The sequence below is a fragment of the Echinops telfairi genome, unplaced genomic scaffold (genome assembly GCF_000313985.2).
Source record: "Echinops telfairi isolate 266 unplaced genomic scaffold, ASM31398v2 ScPeMD7_23;HRSCAF=83, whole genome shotgun sequence".
Classification (NCBI taxonomy): Eukaryota; Metazoa; Chordata; class Mammalia; order Afrosoricida; family Tenrecidae; genus Echinops; species Echinops telfairi.
The window spans coordinates 87,964,803-87,979,376 of NW_022103920.1; the positions used below are offsets into that span (position 1 = coordinate 87,964,803).

General features: G+C 43.3%; 1 protein-coding gene across 2 annotated transcripts in view; it reads right to left on the minus strand.

Annotated features, from left to right (window-relative positions):
• Positions 1–4,205: 4,205 nt before the first annotated feature.
• Positions 4,206–14,574, minus strand: part of GGCT (gamma-glutamylcyclotransferase) — a 13,247-nt gene continuing 2,878 nt past the window's right edge. The window contains exons 2-4 of one of the 2 annotated variants that reach the window (XM_045288879.1): positions 9,752–9,897; positions 6,850–6,985; positions 4,206–4,407 (exon numbers count right to left, since the gene is read on the minus strand). In XM_045288879.1, the coding sequence (XP_045144814.1) occupies positions 4,261–4,407; positions 6,850–6,985; positions 9,752–9,897 (429 nt within the window). In that variant the 3' untranslated portion in view covers positions 4,206–4,260. The remainder of the gene's footprint in view (positions 4,408–6,849; positions 6,986–9,751; positions 9,898–14,574) is intronic. The other variant, XM_004702754.2, reaches the window with a different exon arrangement.

The window sequence follows — 14,574 nt, forward strand, 5'->3', positions numbered from 1 at the left end:
TTAGCGCCTTTCCCTTGGATGGACTGTGTTTTGGGTATGAAGTCTCAAGTCTCTTTGCCAGGGCCTAGATTCTAAAGACTTTTTTTCTCCCAGAAGTTTTCATTTTATGAAGCACATTTAAATTTGTAGTCTATTTATGGTGAGGTAATTTTTGCATACACGGTGAGACTGAAGTTAAGGTGCCTGTGTCTTTTTGTCCAGTTGTGCTCTTGCACTATGTTTTAAAAAGCTGCTTTTCCGCTATGAAATGTCCTGTTAACTTTGGACACAAATCAACGAGCATATTTGTATGGGTCTAGTTCTGGGTTCTCTGTTCTGTTCCATTCGTCTATGTGTTCATTTCTGACCAGAATCACAGTCTGAAAATTGGGTAGACTGATTCCTAACATTTTATCCTTCTTCTCCAAAATTGATTTGCATAGATTCTTTGCTTTGCCATATAAACTTTAGAAAAAAATTTGTCTATCGCTACAATAGCCTTGTTGAGATTTTGAAAGGAATTGTGTTAAGCCTTCATATCAATTGGGGAAAACTGACACCTCTACTAGGATGAGTCTTTCAATCCATGAATATGGTGTGTCACTCCAATTTTAAATATATTTTTCTTTCATTCATCAGTGTTTTATAGTTCTTGGTATGTAAGACCTGCACATTTTATAAAATCTACACTTAAAAGGAAAAGAAAAGCAGTTACAAATGGTATTGTACTTAGCATGGAGAATAGGGAAATGTAGGTCTACTTCATCTTCCCAGACGTCAGTCTCTATATACAAACATATATATATATATATAAACATTTGAAAGCCTTGACATCTGTATTTTTTCCTCTCTCATTTGATATACAATTTTCCTTATTATATGGACAGAGAACCTAACTGAAGAGTGTTTTTTCTAGACAATTTACATTGGCCCCTGCTAGGAGCCAAGGTTGCCTTTTAGGTCATTTTTCAAGGGCCCTGGCTCCATACAGGAGCCTCAGGTTCCACTTCCAGTCTCGTAGTAGGGGTAAAGTTTCAGGGTTAGTAGTCTGATTCCAGAGTGCTTACTGGTATTTGTACTCCAGGACATTTGCCTACCCATCTGTTCCATTTCTGCTCACAGTTCACCTCCCCTTTTCCTTTTTCTAAGAGTGTTGGCACACCTTGAAGATTTTCCTTGTGGCAAGCCCAGAAATACTTGATAAAACTATGCAAAATCTGTATGAAGCTGTGTAAGAAAAATATGTACAAATATCTAGAATCTGTATTGTGGCAAGAGAACCAAAATAACTATCAAGCTGGAAACCTTGTATAGAGGATATTACTTGGCAAACCACCGAAAATACAGGAGTCCTCAGGTTTGCCAGATTTTAATTGCTCTTACTTACTATTTCTTAATAAAGTTATCATTTTAAGTAGATAATACGCATTATTAGAATAATATTCAATCTTCCTATCTACTACTACAAATGTGGGCCTTGCTCCTGACATTACTGTAACTGTGCTCTGGGTCACTGACAAATCTGCCTGAGAACTAGGAATTAAGCACAGGAAGGAAACTAGGAAGGCATGCCTGAACACAATGAGGTGGGCCAGCCATAAAACATGGTGCAGCCTGTTTTCTCTGACCCAGCCTGACTACAGGATTGCTGCCATAGTCTGAAAATGACCTTTGTCGCGGCTTCCTCGCTCCCAGCAGCCTGTTTCACAGGAGCAGCTTGCTATGTCCCACAGAGACCTAAGTGTTTTGGGGACAGCAGGAATTGCTTCATTTGAGACTCCTCCGGCCTCTCCTGAGTCAGTTAATTCATTTATAGCAGGGGTGCTCACATTTTTTCAGCATGCGAGCTACTTATAAAATGATCAAGTCAAAATGGTCTACCAACTACAAAAATGCAAAACATATATTTATTTTATTACATTTATTCATAAATGCATTGAGAATTCTTTATATGTACAATGTATGTTTATGTACCTTGCATAACCGCATGAGTCCATATTGCACAACACAATTAGCTCTGTACATTTTTTGTCATTACCTGAGTTTACTCTGATGACTTGCACTGAATGGAATGAGCCAGGGATACATAGTTCGGATAGTAGCTTGGACTTCATGATCTTTATGTGGGAAAAGGCTGACTCACATAAATAAGTAGAGCCGAATCATGCAGTCAAGGAGGTAGCACATTTCCTCGTGTTGGGTACTTTCCCTCTGAGAGTAAATTCCAGAACTGCTCATGCGCTCTGGACTTCAGCTGAATGTCGGCTTGTAGTGTCAAAATCTCCCATTCCGTATGAGAGTGATACGTTTTTGGCTTCTTACTTGGTCCAGCTCCCCCACTCATTTTAATACCCTTTCTTACATTTAAGAGAAAAGAAACAAGGTCTAAACATTGGCGATAACTTAGCTTGTCAGCTTTGCTGCACTTAGTGCAGTTGTTTGCACGTGCGTTTGACACCTAGGATTGCATCTGATTGGCTGCGCTGTATACCAATTAAGTGACGGGATTGATGATCGGCCTATGTCTGTTTTTTTAATCTACCCACACTACATTTACACTCAACTAGTAGATCGCGATTGACGTAATGAGCACCCCTGATTTATAGTCATCATTTCTTGATAAGCCAAGGACCAAGTTTTTTGGAGACCATGTTTGCAAAAACCATCTTTTTATAATCTTACCTCTTTTGCTTTCAAATCTTGCTCTAAGGGTGACCCTGGCTGCACGGAGTTTTTCAAGAAGAGCAATCACGATGGTTAATACTTACTTTGTTCCTGGCTGTGAGACACACGCCCACATGTACATATAATATACAGACATGTGAGTATATAGATTAAAGATGTTTAATTCATTCAATCACAGTAACTCTAAAACATAGGTATCTTGATTATCCTCACTGTACTGGCAAGGAAACTGAGGCACAACCAAAGCCTCTGACAGGTACAAGGGATAGGACTGATAACTGAGCCCTCTGTCTAGTTCACAGGGTCCCAAACTTATTTGACCTATTTTGCCTTTTCAGGAAATAAATTACTCAGCATCCCCCTGAAATGGAAAACTTTTGTACGATAATCCAAGATAGCATAGGGGTCAATTTTTATAGCCCTCTGGATCACTCCAGCACTGGCCCCACCTAGGGAGGCGGGATCACCCACTTTGGGAAACACTGATAATGCTCCAGTCTGTCCTCTATTAGAGAATACATGTATGTGTTTACACGTATTAACATATATGTCTATGTATACCAAACCCAAACTCGCTGCCATTGAGTAAATACTGACTTATAGTGATCGCACAGGACAGGGTTGAACTGCTGCTGTGAGTTTCCGAGACTGTAATTATTTACAGTTGTAGAAAGACCGTCTTTCTCCCTAGGAGTGGCTGGTGGTTTTGAACTGCTGACCTTGCAGATCACAGACTAACTTTAACTGCTCCACCACCAGGACTCTTATGTATATAAATGTGTGTGTGTGTGTGTGTGTGTATCTGTGTATGTCTTAACTCAGGGGGTGCTGAGTATGTAATTTAACATATAATTTAATTTAGCCTATCTCAGTTTTATGTATATTATCAAAACATGAAATACTAGTCTTGAGATTATCTTTTAGAATAACTCTAGAACAAACTATTATAGAAATAGAATAGAATCATTCTCACACTGAGGATGAATGTAGAGTTTGGGAACATATATAGCCAAGAACAGACTCACTATGTGTGACTGTTTGAGTCTAACAATATAATGAAATGCCATCCTTTAGTGGAGACAGCGGGTTCAGCCATAAGGACATTTATTCCCCTAAAGAGAGCAGACCATCTTTCATAGTTTCAAAGTTTTGTTGTCACCTGCCTCTGCAGTTCGCTTGCTCTTAGTAAACCGGATTAAGAAGCCCAGGCAGCAAAGAGCCGTTCACCAGCGCCGCTGTTAAGCAGGCTACCCCTTTCTCTTTTGCTGCAGGGCAAGGATGCATTTAGAGCCAATTCAGGAAAATGGTTTTCAATGTTCAGAGAGAAATGTCCAGCATCCATTTGCCATGCATTTGAGTGCCTCATGCACGCCCCCCCCCCCCTTTAATGGTCTAATTCCTACCCAGATTCTGTTTACAGGCTGACAGCAAGAAACCACCCGAGGGAGGCGTCTCTCCAGAGGAGGGCTGAAAACACGGCTATTAAGCAGGCAGTGATCCCAAATCTCTGTTCCCAAGCATTCAAGATGTCTTATGGATACTTTTGGAGATACTTTATTAGCACACAAATCCTTGGATACACTCTATTGTATTGTTCTAATGATTAATTTCTGCTTCCCCTTTCTTGATCATATCTTCAATTTCCTCTGAGAGCTTTCCTTTGAAGTCATTTGTTTCTATGGCTTTTAACTTCTCTTGATACTCCAAAGGCAAACCATTTTCTTTTGCACCCATGCAAATAACCTAGAAATGGTTAGAACACACAAACAAACGAAAATTAGCATATCACAGCTTTATGTATCATCAAAACATGACATAGTCTCCTTGAAGTAAATTTGGAGTAACTCTAGAATAAACAATTATAGAACAAAATGGAATCGTTCTCATACTGCACCTGAACATTGAGTGTGTGTGTGTGAATGTAAGATGAAAACTTGTCCTATGGATATAGTCATTGGTCTCTAAGCTCCTGGAGCAACAGCTGAAGGGAGAGACTCAAGAACTGGAGGAGGAAATCGTTTGTCTGTTTAATTGCCTCCAGGAACCTTCCCTCCTGTGAGGTCAGAAGAGACGGACGGTGCCCAGCTACCATTAGTGATGTTTTGGTCTTGATCAAAAGGAGGTACGTGAGCAACAGAACTTCCAATTCCCACTGGAAACCAGACTTACCGGACACAGTGGGACTGGAGCACCCCTGAATCTACGGCTAGGAAACAACTTGTAAATCTGAAGCTGAAACTATGTTATCAGGCCGTATCTAAACTAAACAACCATTAACTCAATAAATAAAGAATCTCTGTCTCGAGCCTTGCATCCTATTGAAGAATTGCTTGTGCAGGTGTATCTCTTCTTGATTTGGGGGGTTCGATTCTAGATGGTTGCAATAAAGAGAATATCACAAGCAATAGCATCATGAAAGAGTTTGCAATATTGTGAGAATTACCAAAAGAGGAAACAGGTATGAAATGAGAACACACAGTTGGAAAAATGGCACCCCCAGACTTGCTCAGCACGGGCTACGAGAACATTCCATTTGTGGAAAGAAAACGTGCCGCGTGACGTGCAGCACAGCAAAGCGCAGTAAAAGGAGGTCGGCCTGCATAAGGCTGAAAGAACAGCCATTCGAAACCACCAATGGGAACTTCAAGGGGCGGAGAGAGCGAGATGTGACCGGGTGAACTATACACAGAGACTGCCCCGGGGATCCCCAGGCACTCTTGTGTTGTGCATATCTCCAAAAAAGAAAAGGAAAAGTCTGCATCTACCTCTATATAGCAGTCTACTTCGATATAAGTGGGGGAATGGCAAAACATTCGTGGGAAAAATCCATTATTTTAAAATTCCATTTTTATATGGACTTTTTGGAGCTGCTCTCTCACATGAACTTTCCAGGGAAAGAGGACGATTCTTCAGAAAGATCCTTACGTTTATCGGGAGCAGTTTCCGTTCCAGTCCTGCAATCCGATCTTACTTGGAATTAGACATGAGGAGGAAAACGAATAGTGATCGTGTACATGACCCTTCCAAGACCCACAGCAGGTGAATTCCTCTAAGCCCCAGACTAGAAAATGCCACATTCGGCCAGGAAGCTGCACCACCATCCATCGCAGGTGGCAGGTCCCGATTGGGTCTGAAAACAGGGAACTCCCTGTGTTTGAACTCCTGAGAAGAGAAGTGGGGTGTCTGGGCTCCAGCCTTTCCAGTGTCTTCAGTCTAGAAGGCCTAGGACTATTCTTGCTCTATCAAAACCAAAAAGAACCCACACTCACTGCCAGCAGCTGATGCCGACTCATAGCGACCCTCCAGGGCAGGACAGGCTGCCCCCGTGAGTCACCCGTCTTTCTCCCTCTCCCTCGAGAAATGGAAGACATTTCAATAGTCATGGTCAGGTACCAGTGAGGCGGCCCCACAGAAAGAAAGGTCGCCGGTCCTGCACCATCCTCACAGTTGTTCCTGTGCCTGAGCCCACTGTTGCCGCCGCTGTGTCCATCCATCTCCTGGAGGGCCTTCCTCATTCTTACCCCACCCCTGCTTTAGGAAAGACATTTTTTTCACCATGAAAATGAATCTTGGGAGTTCAGAAACATTGTGGGGTGGAGAACAAAAGAAACCAAAGATTATAAGAGTATGTCTAGAATAAGGAGCCTGGGGCCACAGGCAGTGGTGAAAGTGCTTGGCTGCTAAGTAGAAACCCACTCACTGCTCCCGGTGGGAAAAGGTGGCAGTCTGCTTCCACAGAGATCACAGCCTTGGGGACGAATCTGGGGGCAGCTGCGCTGTCTTACGGGTTACTGACTGCAGTGCACTCTGGATGTAGAGACCAGAACCCTGCTACCAACACGCCGGGGCATGCTTTTTCCTACTCTGAAAGGGAAAACACATCATTTTCACCACAATTTGAAAAGTAACACATGTATGGAATTATGACTCATCGTCTCCTTCTGTGTTCAAAACGCTTTTTCTTTTTTTTATTCAATAAAATGTTAGAAACACGGTTCGATGGTTATATGTGAGTCCCTACAAGAGTTTGAAGAAACTCGTTTGGGAAATAACTCACTTTTTTTGCATTGAAAATTATATCAATAAAAATGAGTTGTAGAATTTACAGCAGCTCTTACAAAACACAACAGTTGTGAGTTTACTGCATGAGTGAAATGTGGACAGACATCTTGGTAGCAGGCTCACCGCTTTATACTGTGGTGATGGAGGGACACTGACGTAGTTTTCCATCTGGTAGCTTCGACAGGTTACTTCTTTCTTGTCTTCGGTGTGAACTTTAACTTCCATGGGAGCATATATTCCACTGCTAACCCCTTCTTGCCTGAAATCAGAAGCCACATTTAAGCCATAGTTGATTTACTCAGGTTCTTTTACTGGGTGATATCTTCTAGTTTGTTGGGGTTGAGAATTTAAAAACAATGTAGTAGTTGTTCCCTATATTTAAATGTGCAAATGAAAACCAGAAAATTCTTAGAATAAGCAGCGACAAGGCTGTCAGGCTTGGCTTTCAACAATGAATTCTCTAATCACAAAAGCGCAGATGGAGAGATGATAGACAGACAGATGGATCAATGTGACCTGATAGAAATGAAAATTTTTGTTCCTCAAAAGACTTGGTTTACCAAAAAAGCAAACTTGGAGAATATTGTTGGAAAACACATATTCGACAAGAATCTAACAACCAATGTATGTATAAAACTTCAACAACATAACAACCAAAAGGTGAGTGATCCAATCATAAAATGGGCGTGCGTAGGGCCTGAACAGATGTTTCACCAAAGAGGAGACTCATATGGCCAACCAAACAGTCGAAAAGATGCTCAGCCGCATTAGCCATCAGAGACGCAGAGCAAGACCACACGGAGACACCATTACCTGCCTGCTAGGATGCTTAAGATTAAAAAAGAAAAACAGAAAATAGCACATGTTGGCAAGGATGTGGGGAAACGAGACCTTTTACCTCTTGCTGATGCGAATACAAAATGGTACAGCCACTGTGGAAAACGGCGTGGCGAGTCCTCAAATCACTAACATGACTCAGCAATACCCCCTCGGTAAAGAGCCAAAGACTCCAAATGAGGCGTGTCTGGGGTCGTCGGCTGTAGCTCGGTTCAAGTGCTATTCAGCCAACAGGAGAAATGAAGTACTGATACCTGCCGCATGACGCTGAGCAAAGCAGTCACACAAGGGCCAACAGTGCATGGCCTCCTTTAGACAGAGGGTAAGAATGATGGGAAAGCCACCTTGATTAAGGGCATGGACAGTTCACACGTGATTAGTGTAATGCTGTCAGCAGTTGCTATAAAAAGTTGAACTGGCAAAAGTTGGGTGGTAGACAACTACAATGACGGGAGAAAAAGATTAGCTGCTGAGGTGCTTGTGCACAACTAAACACCTTGTGGGGTCTGGCTCCTTTGTCATGGCACATCCCAGGTAAATGGTCTAATAACATTTTCAGTGCTTCTAATCTACCTCCTGGTCCACTGCATAGTGCCAGGGGTCTTACAAACTTGCAAGTGGCCATGCGAGGCAGAATAATTGGTCTCTATTTGCCTGTACCAACAGAGGAAGGAGGCAAGAGAGGTAGAGGAGGAGGAAATACAATGTATGATTCACGCACGGCCTGCCTCCTTTGACAAGGTCACAGAAAATCTGGATGCTGCCCAGCCACCCCCACTGAACATTTAGCTCAAAGATTCCGGAGAAGATTCCTTATCAAAAGAGGGGAAAGACAAGAGAGAAGCCCAATTTGTCACAGACTCCAGACTCCCATGAGTCATGAAAGGTGAACAGACCCGTCAAACGATTTCCCCGAGATCATCGTTAAGCCTTGGGTCTTAAATATACTCTGAAGTCATCTTAACACGGACAGCAGTTTAATGGAACGAGTCAAACAGGTCTGCCTTCAACATCACGCTCTCTACGAACCTCAGGGGCGGTGAGTTCATGTCCATTAGTTAGGGACCACTCAAGAAACAGAGCATGAGAACGGCCCCCCACCTGGGGAAGACAGGCAACATCACTACATTGTGTACAAACTGTTGGAGTTGAGGGTGCTTTGCTGTGTATATTCTCAACGACAACTTTTCTTTTAAGTAAACTTATTATTTTAATCAGAAATCCTGAGATTTAATGGTAACTTGGTGCACACCTAACAAATCTATATTCATCCTGCCTGAAAACAGGCTTCAATGCAATCATTTAAATCTTTATACTCCCTAAACGTGCCTCCGACACAACAACAAATGGACTCTAAGTTCCGACAGCACAGGGAGGCCCATCCAGGGAAAAGGTGAGAAGACGGCTCATTGTTGTTGGGGGGTGAGAGAAAGGTGCTAGCCCAGCGCCGGTTCTCAACCTGTGGGTCGAGATCCCTTTGGGGGTCGAATGACCCTTTCACAGGGGTTGCCCGATTCACAACAGTAGCAAAATGACAGTGATGAAGTAGCAACGAAAATAATTTTATGGTTGGGGGGTCACCCCAACATGAGAAACTGTATGAAAGGGCCGTGGCATCAGGAAGATGGAGAACCACTGCTCTAGGAGGACAGAGAATCCGCTCTTCCGGGGCTCTGCTCATTCTCGGCTACTTCCTTTGTATTCACTGCCGGGCCGGCCTACTCAGAGAGTTCTAGTTATGCAAAGTATCACAGCGTTTCAAAATTATGGTTATTGCTGTTTTAATGATCATCACCTACTAACCTAGCTGCCTACTCAATTACCAAAAAAACGAAAACTGGTTTGGGATCAATACCCATATGTAAACGATTCCAACAGTCTTCCAGCTTTTTCACAATACAAAACTAGAGACACTTTGACAAAAGACAAATAAATAAACTGAAAATAAGGGCTGTCCTTGTTTACAGAAGGAAGGACAAACAGTCCCACAAGTCTCAGTCTGAGAGTGTGGCTCTTCCAGGCCTTTCTTTTTTACAAAACCACATTCATATGCCTCTTCCATTGACACGAAAGGGCAAAGACTGTGCCTGCAGTATTTGGTTTGGAAAAACCCACACACATGTCCTGGCACATATCATCCACTTTCTGAATTTATTAATTATTTAACTTATAATTAGAAGTCACCTACTTATCCAGGGAACTTAAATTGCTTTTGTTCATTTTCCATATTACTCCCCACACTTCATCTCCAGGACTGTGGAAAACGGTAGCTATACCCCCATGCCAGGTAGGACTTTGATTGCCTTGAGGATTGCCAAAGTCAAGCTTAAAATCCTAGAAAGGAAACCAAAGGGATATAATTAACATCCATTCAAACCTCAATTTCCCTCTCCAAAGTAAAAGGATTTACCTTAAATTCCATGCAATTAAAACATTCAATAAACTCTGAGTATAATACAAACATAAACAATTATCTAAACCTCAAAGACTTTTTCCACTGCTCCCCCCTCCATATTTTCTTCACAAAATGAAAAGTCTACTAAATATATACGAGTGTCTTAACACTAAAAAGATTTAAGGAGAAAATGATGGAAACACCACGGCCTTCACACAACTCTTTCCATTCTTTTTTTTTTTTTTACAAATTATTTCACAGTCCACTCACGAAGCATGTATTTTCACTTAGAGAACATGATAGTTGAGACTCGATGATGGCTACATAGGGGTTTATTACACTATTTTGTCTGCGAGTTACACATTGTACTGATGGTCAGCAGTTCGAAACCACTGTCTGCTCTGCCAATGAAAGATGAGGCTTCCTATTTCTGTAATAGTCTTGGAAATCCACAGGGGCAGTTCTACTCTGTCCTACAGGGTTGCTATGAGTCAGAATCAGCTCCACGGCAGTGAACTTGAATTTTCTGACCAGCATATGCTGAGGAGTGCTGGTAGTGCTGTCGGGCAGCGCAAAGTCGTTGGTTTAAATCCACCAATTGCTCTTTAGGAGAAAATGAGGCTACTCACCTCAGAAACCTACATACGGCCACTCTGAGTGGGAATCAGCCACGTGGCAGTGGGTTGGGTTGGGTTTGGACCAGCACAAACCACCATCTTTGCCCCAAGGGAATTGGGGCTTGAGGATGATGCAGACACTTATGAACATTCAACTAATATTCTATTACTAGTTGAATAACTAGTTGAATATACTAGTTACTATTACTAGTAATTCAATCAATTACTAGATTTCCTAGAATAATCACAGAACTGCCACTTACCATGTACAGGTGGTTGTATGTGCGTGTGTGTGAGTATATGGTCGAAATATAGATAAGAAAACATTTACCAACTCAATGAGTTTTGCATGGACCAGTCAGCGCCTGATTGTATTTATCATGCGGTGCAACCATTGCTGGTATCCTTCAGATGACCACATTTTATCTTGCCAACAGCTTAAATTTTTTTAATATACTCATTTTATATCCAGAAAAAGTATGGCTTAAATAGATTAAGCCACTTGCCTGAGGTCTTACAACAAATAAGGAAGGGAGCCAAGTTTCTAGCTTAGCATCTTTCCTTATCAAAACAAACAAGCACACCAAACTCAATGCCATCAGTCAATTTCAACTCCAGTGGCCCTGTGGGCAAGGGAGAATTGCTTTCGTGGGTCTCCAAGCCAGTGAATCTTTACTGGAGCAGAAAGCCTCATCTTTCTCCCTCAGAGCAGCTGCTGGATTCAAACTGCTGGAATCATGAGCCCAATGCACAATCTGCTGCACCTCTGGGGCACCTGTCTTTCTTCACTGAAGTGTATGACCAGGGGACAGACTCCTGGGATGATGAATCACAAGGAAGGGACCAGCCAGCCAGGGTGCAGGATAGCACTGACGAAACATACAACATTGTTCTCGTTCTTGAATACCGCCCCCCCACACCTCCCCTCATGACCCCAGTTCCACCTTACAAATCTGGCTTGACCGGAGCATGTACACTGGTACTGATAAGAGCTCTCAACACATGGAATCCAGGACGGATAAACTCCCTCAGAAACAGTAAATGGGAGTAGCGATACCATAAAGGTAGGTGGAAGGTGTGGGGAGAAGGGGGAGAAAGGGGAAACTGATCGCAATGATTGAAGTCTAACACTCCCCACCCCCACCTGAGGGGGACAAACAACAGAAACATGGGTGAATAGATTCAGCAGATGGTGTAAAATATGAAAATAAAAATCATTTATAAACTATCAAGGGTTTACAAGGGTGGGAGGGGGGAAAATGGAGCTGATCCCAAGGGCTCAAGTAGAAAGAAAATATTTTGGAAATGATGGCAACATATGTTCAAATGTGCTTGATATGAGTGATGGATGGATTGTTATAAGAGCTGTAGGAGCCCCCCAATAAAATTATTTATTTTTAAAAAATCCTTAGTTGGCTTTTTTAATACAGAAAGATTTTGTTCCATCTTCCCAAAGCGCAGTTTCCTTAAACAACAAACCCCTCAAACTCACCGCCATCCAGTTGAGCTGAATCACAGCACCCCTGGAGGGATGCTGCCCTGTGAGTCCCCGAGACGCTCACTCTTTATGGGAGCACAAGGCCGTCTTCCTGCCTCGGAGCAGCGACTGGTTTCCAACGGTGGAGCTCGAGCTATCCATTGGTGGCACAATGGATAACTACTACACAACCACAACTCCTTAGCAGCAAGATTTTAAAAGGATGGACTGGACTAGACCAGTCACTGACCCTTAATGTCCCTTGCAAATTTATGTTTCATCCCTCCCACTTTTCCTCTCCCAAATTTTGTCAACTGTTTCAAAATAGTATTAAGCACATTTGTACATATGTTGGCACCAACCATCCAAAACATTTTCTGTCTACTTGAGCCCTTGGTATCAGCTCTCCCCACCCCACCCCCCTGCCCCTTGTGAACCCTTGATCAATTATATATCATCATTGTTATTTTGTGTCTTACACTGTCCGTTGTCTCTTCACCCACATTTGTTATCACCCCCCTGGGGGGTGGGCTATATATACAACCTTGTAATGGATTCCCCCTTTCTCCCCTTTCCTACACCACCCCCCCATGCTCATGATATCGCTACTGTTTGAGAGGGTTTTATCTGTCCTGAATTCCATGTGCCAGGAGCTCTTATCTGTACCAATGTGTGTACTCCAATCTAGCTGGGTTTGTAAGCCAGAGTGGGTCATAGTAGTGGTGGGGAGGAAGCATTCGGGAACTAGAGGAATGATGTGGGTTTTGTCGGTGCTATACTACACCATGGTCAAATTGTCCCTTCCTTGTAACCCTTCTGTGGGGGGATGTACAATTGTCTACAGATGGGTTTTGGGTCCTCTCTTTTACATAGATATAATTGTTTTGGAACTTTTGAATATCTGATACCTGATCCCGTCGACACCTCATGATCACACAGGCTGGTGTGCTTATTCCATGTGGGCTTATTTGCTTCCCTGCTAGATGGCTGCTTGTCTAACTTCAAGTCTTTAAGACCCCATATGCTATATCTTTTGATAGCCGGGCACCATCCGCTCTCTTCACCACATTTGCTTGTGCACCCATTTTGTGACAGTGATCATGTAGGGAAGGTGAGTATCAAAGAGCGCCAAGTTGTTAGAACAAAGTGTCCTTATGTTTAGGGAGGTCTTGAATAGAGGCCCAAAGTCTGTCTGCTATCTCTAGCCTCTTCTCTTTCATTATAAATTAATAGATTTACACATATACATGCCTATAGCTATACCTCCATACCTAGCTTTTGCCTCCTAGTTCTGCCCTCTACTTCCTTTCACCTTCCTCCTCTCCCATTATCATGCTCACCTTCCATTCGGCTCTCAGTAATTCCTCTGATACATTACACTTGACCAAAGCCCACCAGGCATTGTACCCCGTCCTCACCATCAATTTTAGTTCTCTTGTTGTTCCCTTAACCCTGAGTTTGTTGGCTCCCCACACCTCCTCTCCCATGTCCCCCTGGGAACCATCGGTCTGGTTGTTTTCTCCTCAGGATTGTTTGTCCTGCCTATCTTATATAGACACAGGCCAAAAGGAAAACAAAAACAACAAATAAATGAGAAGAAAGTTCTAGGTCTGTCTGCTGATCCTTAGGAGTGTTTTCCAGTTGGGTCTCATGAGGTGCCAGGCCCTGTCCCCTGTGTTAGAAATCCATTTTCAGGATTCCTTGGGACTTTGTTGCTTTGCTCCCCCTGCTGTCCTGTTGCACTCCCTTTGCATTTCACCCCACTGTGCATGGGGCAGACCGGGCACACTTTCCGCACAGGTCTCCAATGCTGCACCCCTGTAGCTCTATGGGTCAGTGAGGGAATGTGGTGTCTCGTGGTGGGGCTGGCCCTACCATCCTCTCTGTGCACTGGCTCCTCCGAGCAGAGATGTTGTCCCTGGGGCTTGGTGGGCTATAATGAGGTTCTCTCTCGCTCTCTTTCCCTCTTAGCTCACACCCGTGTGGTCTGGACAGACCCACCACTCTCCCTGGGCTACATCTTCAGTGCTGTCCTCTGCGTTACATTCTTCTGGGGAGGGGGGGGGTCAACATAGCTCAGCTTGGGCCAGGCCCCGTCTCGTCCTCTGTAACAGTTCGCTGCTTCCTGCCAGTATGTTGCCCTCAAGGCTTGGCCTAGGCTGATCCTTGATCTCAGTTCCCTTAGCAAAGCCTCCTCCACTGCCTGGTCTCAAATGTAGAGCTTCTCAGGGCTCAGCCAGACCATCTCCCTATTCATTCCTCCAGCGATTTGTTCAAGAAAATCTCATCCCTGCCAATGGCTTCAAACACCACCTACTATTCTCATTATCTGTAACCCCAGACTAGAGCTCTCATCTAGTCTGAACTTAAAACATGCTTAGAACAAGGCCCAACAGGTAGTAAAAGTAATACTAATAAAAGTTGTTGCCTAAAAAAAAAAGCCAAACTTGCCCCCACTGAGTAGATTAAGCAACTATGCAACACAAAGCAACTGAGATCTTGAAGGTTCACTGTGCCAGCCT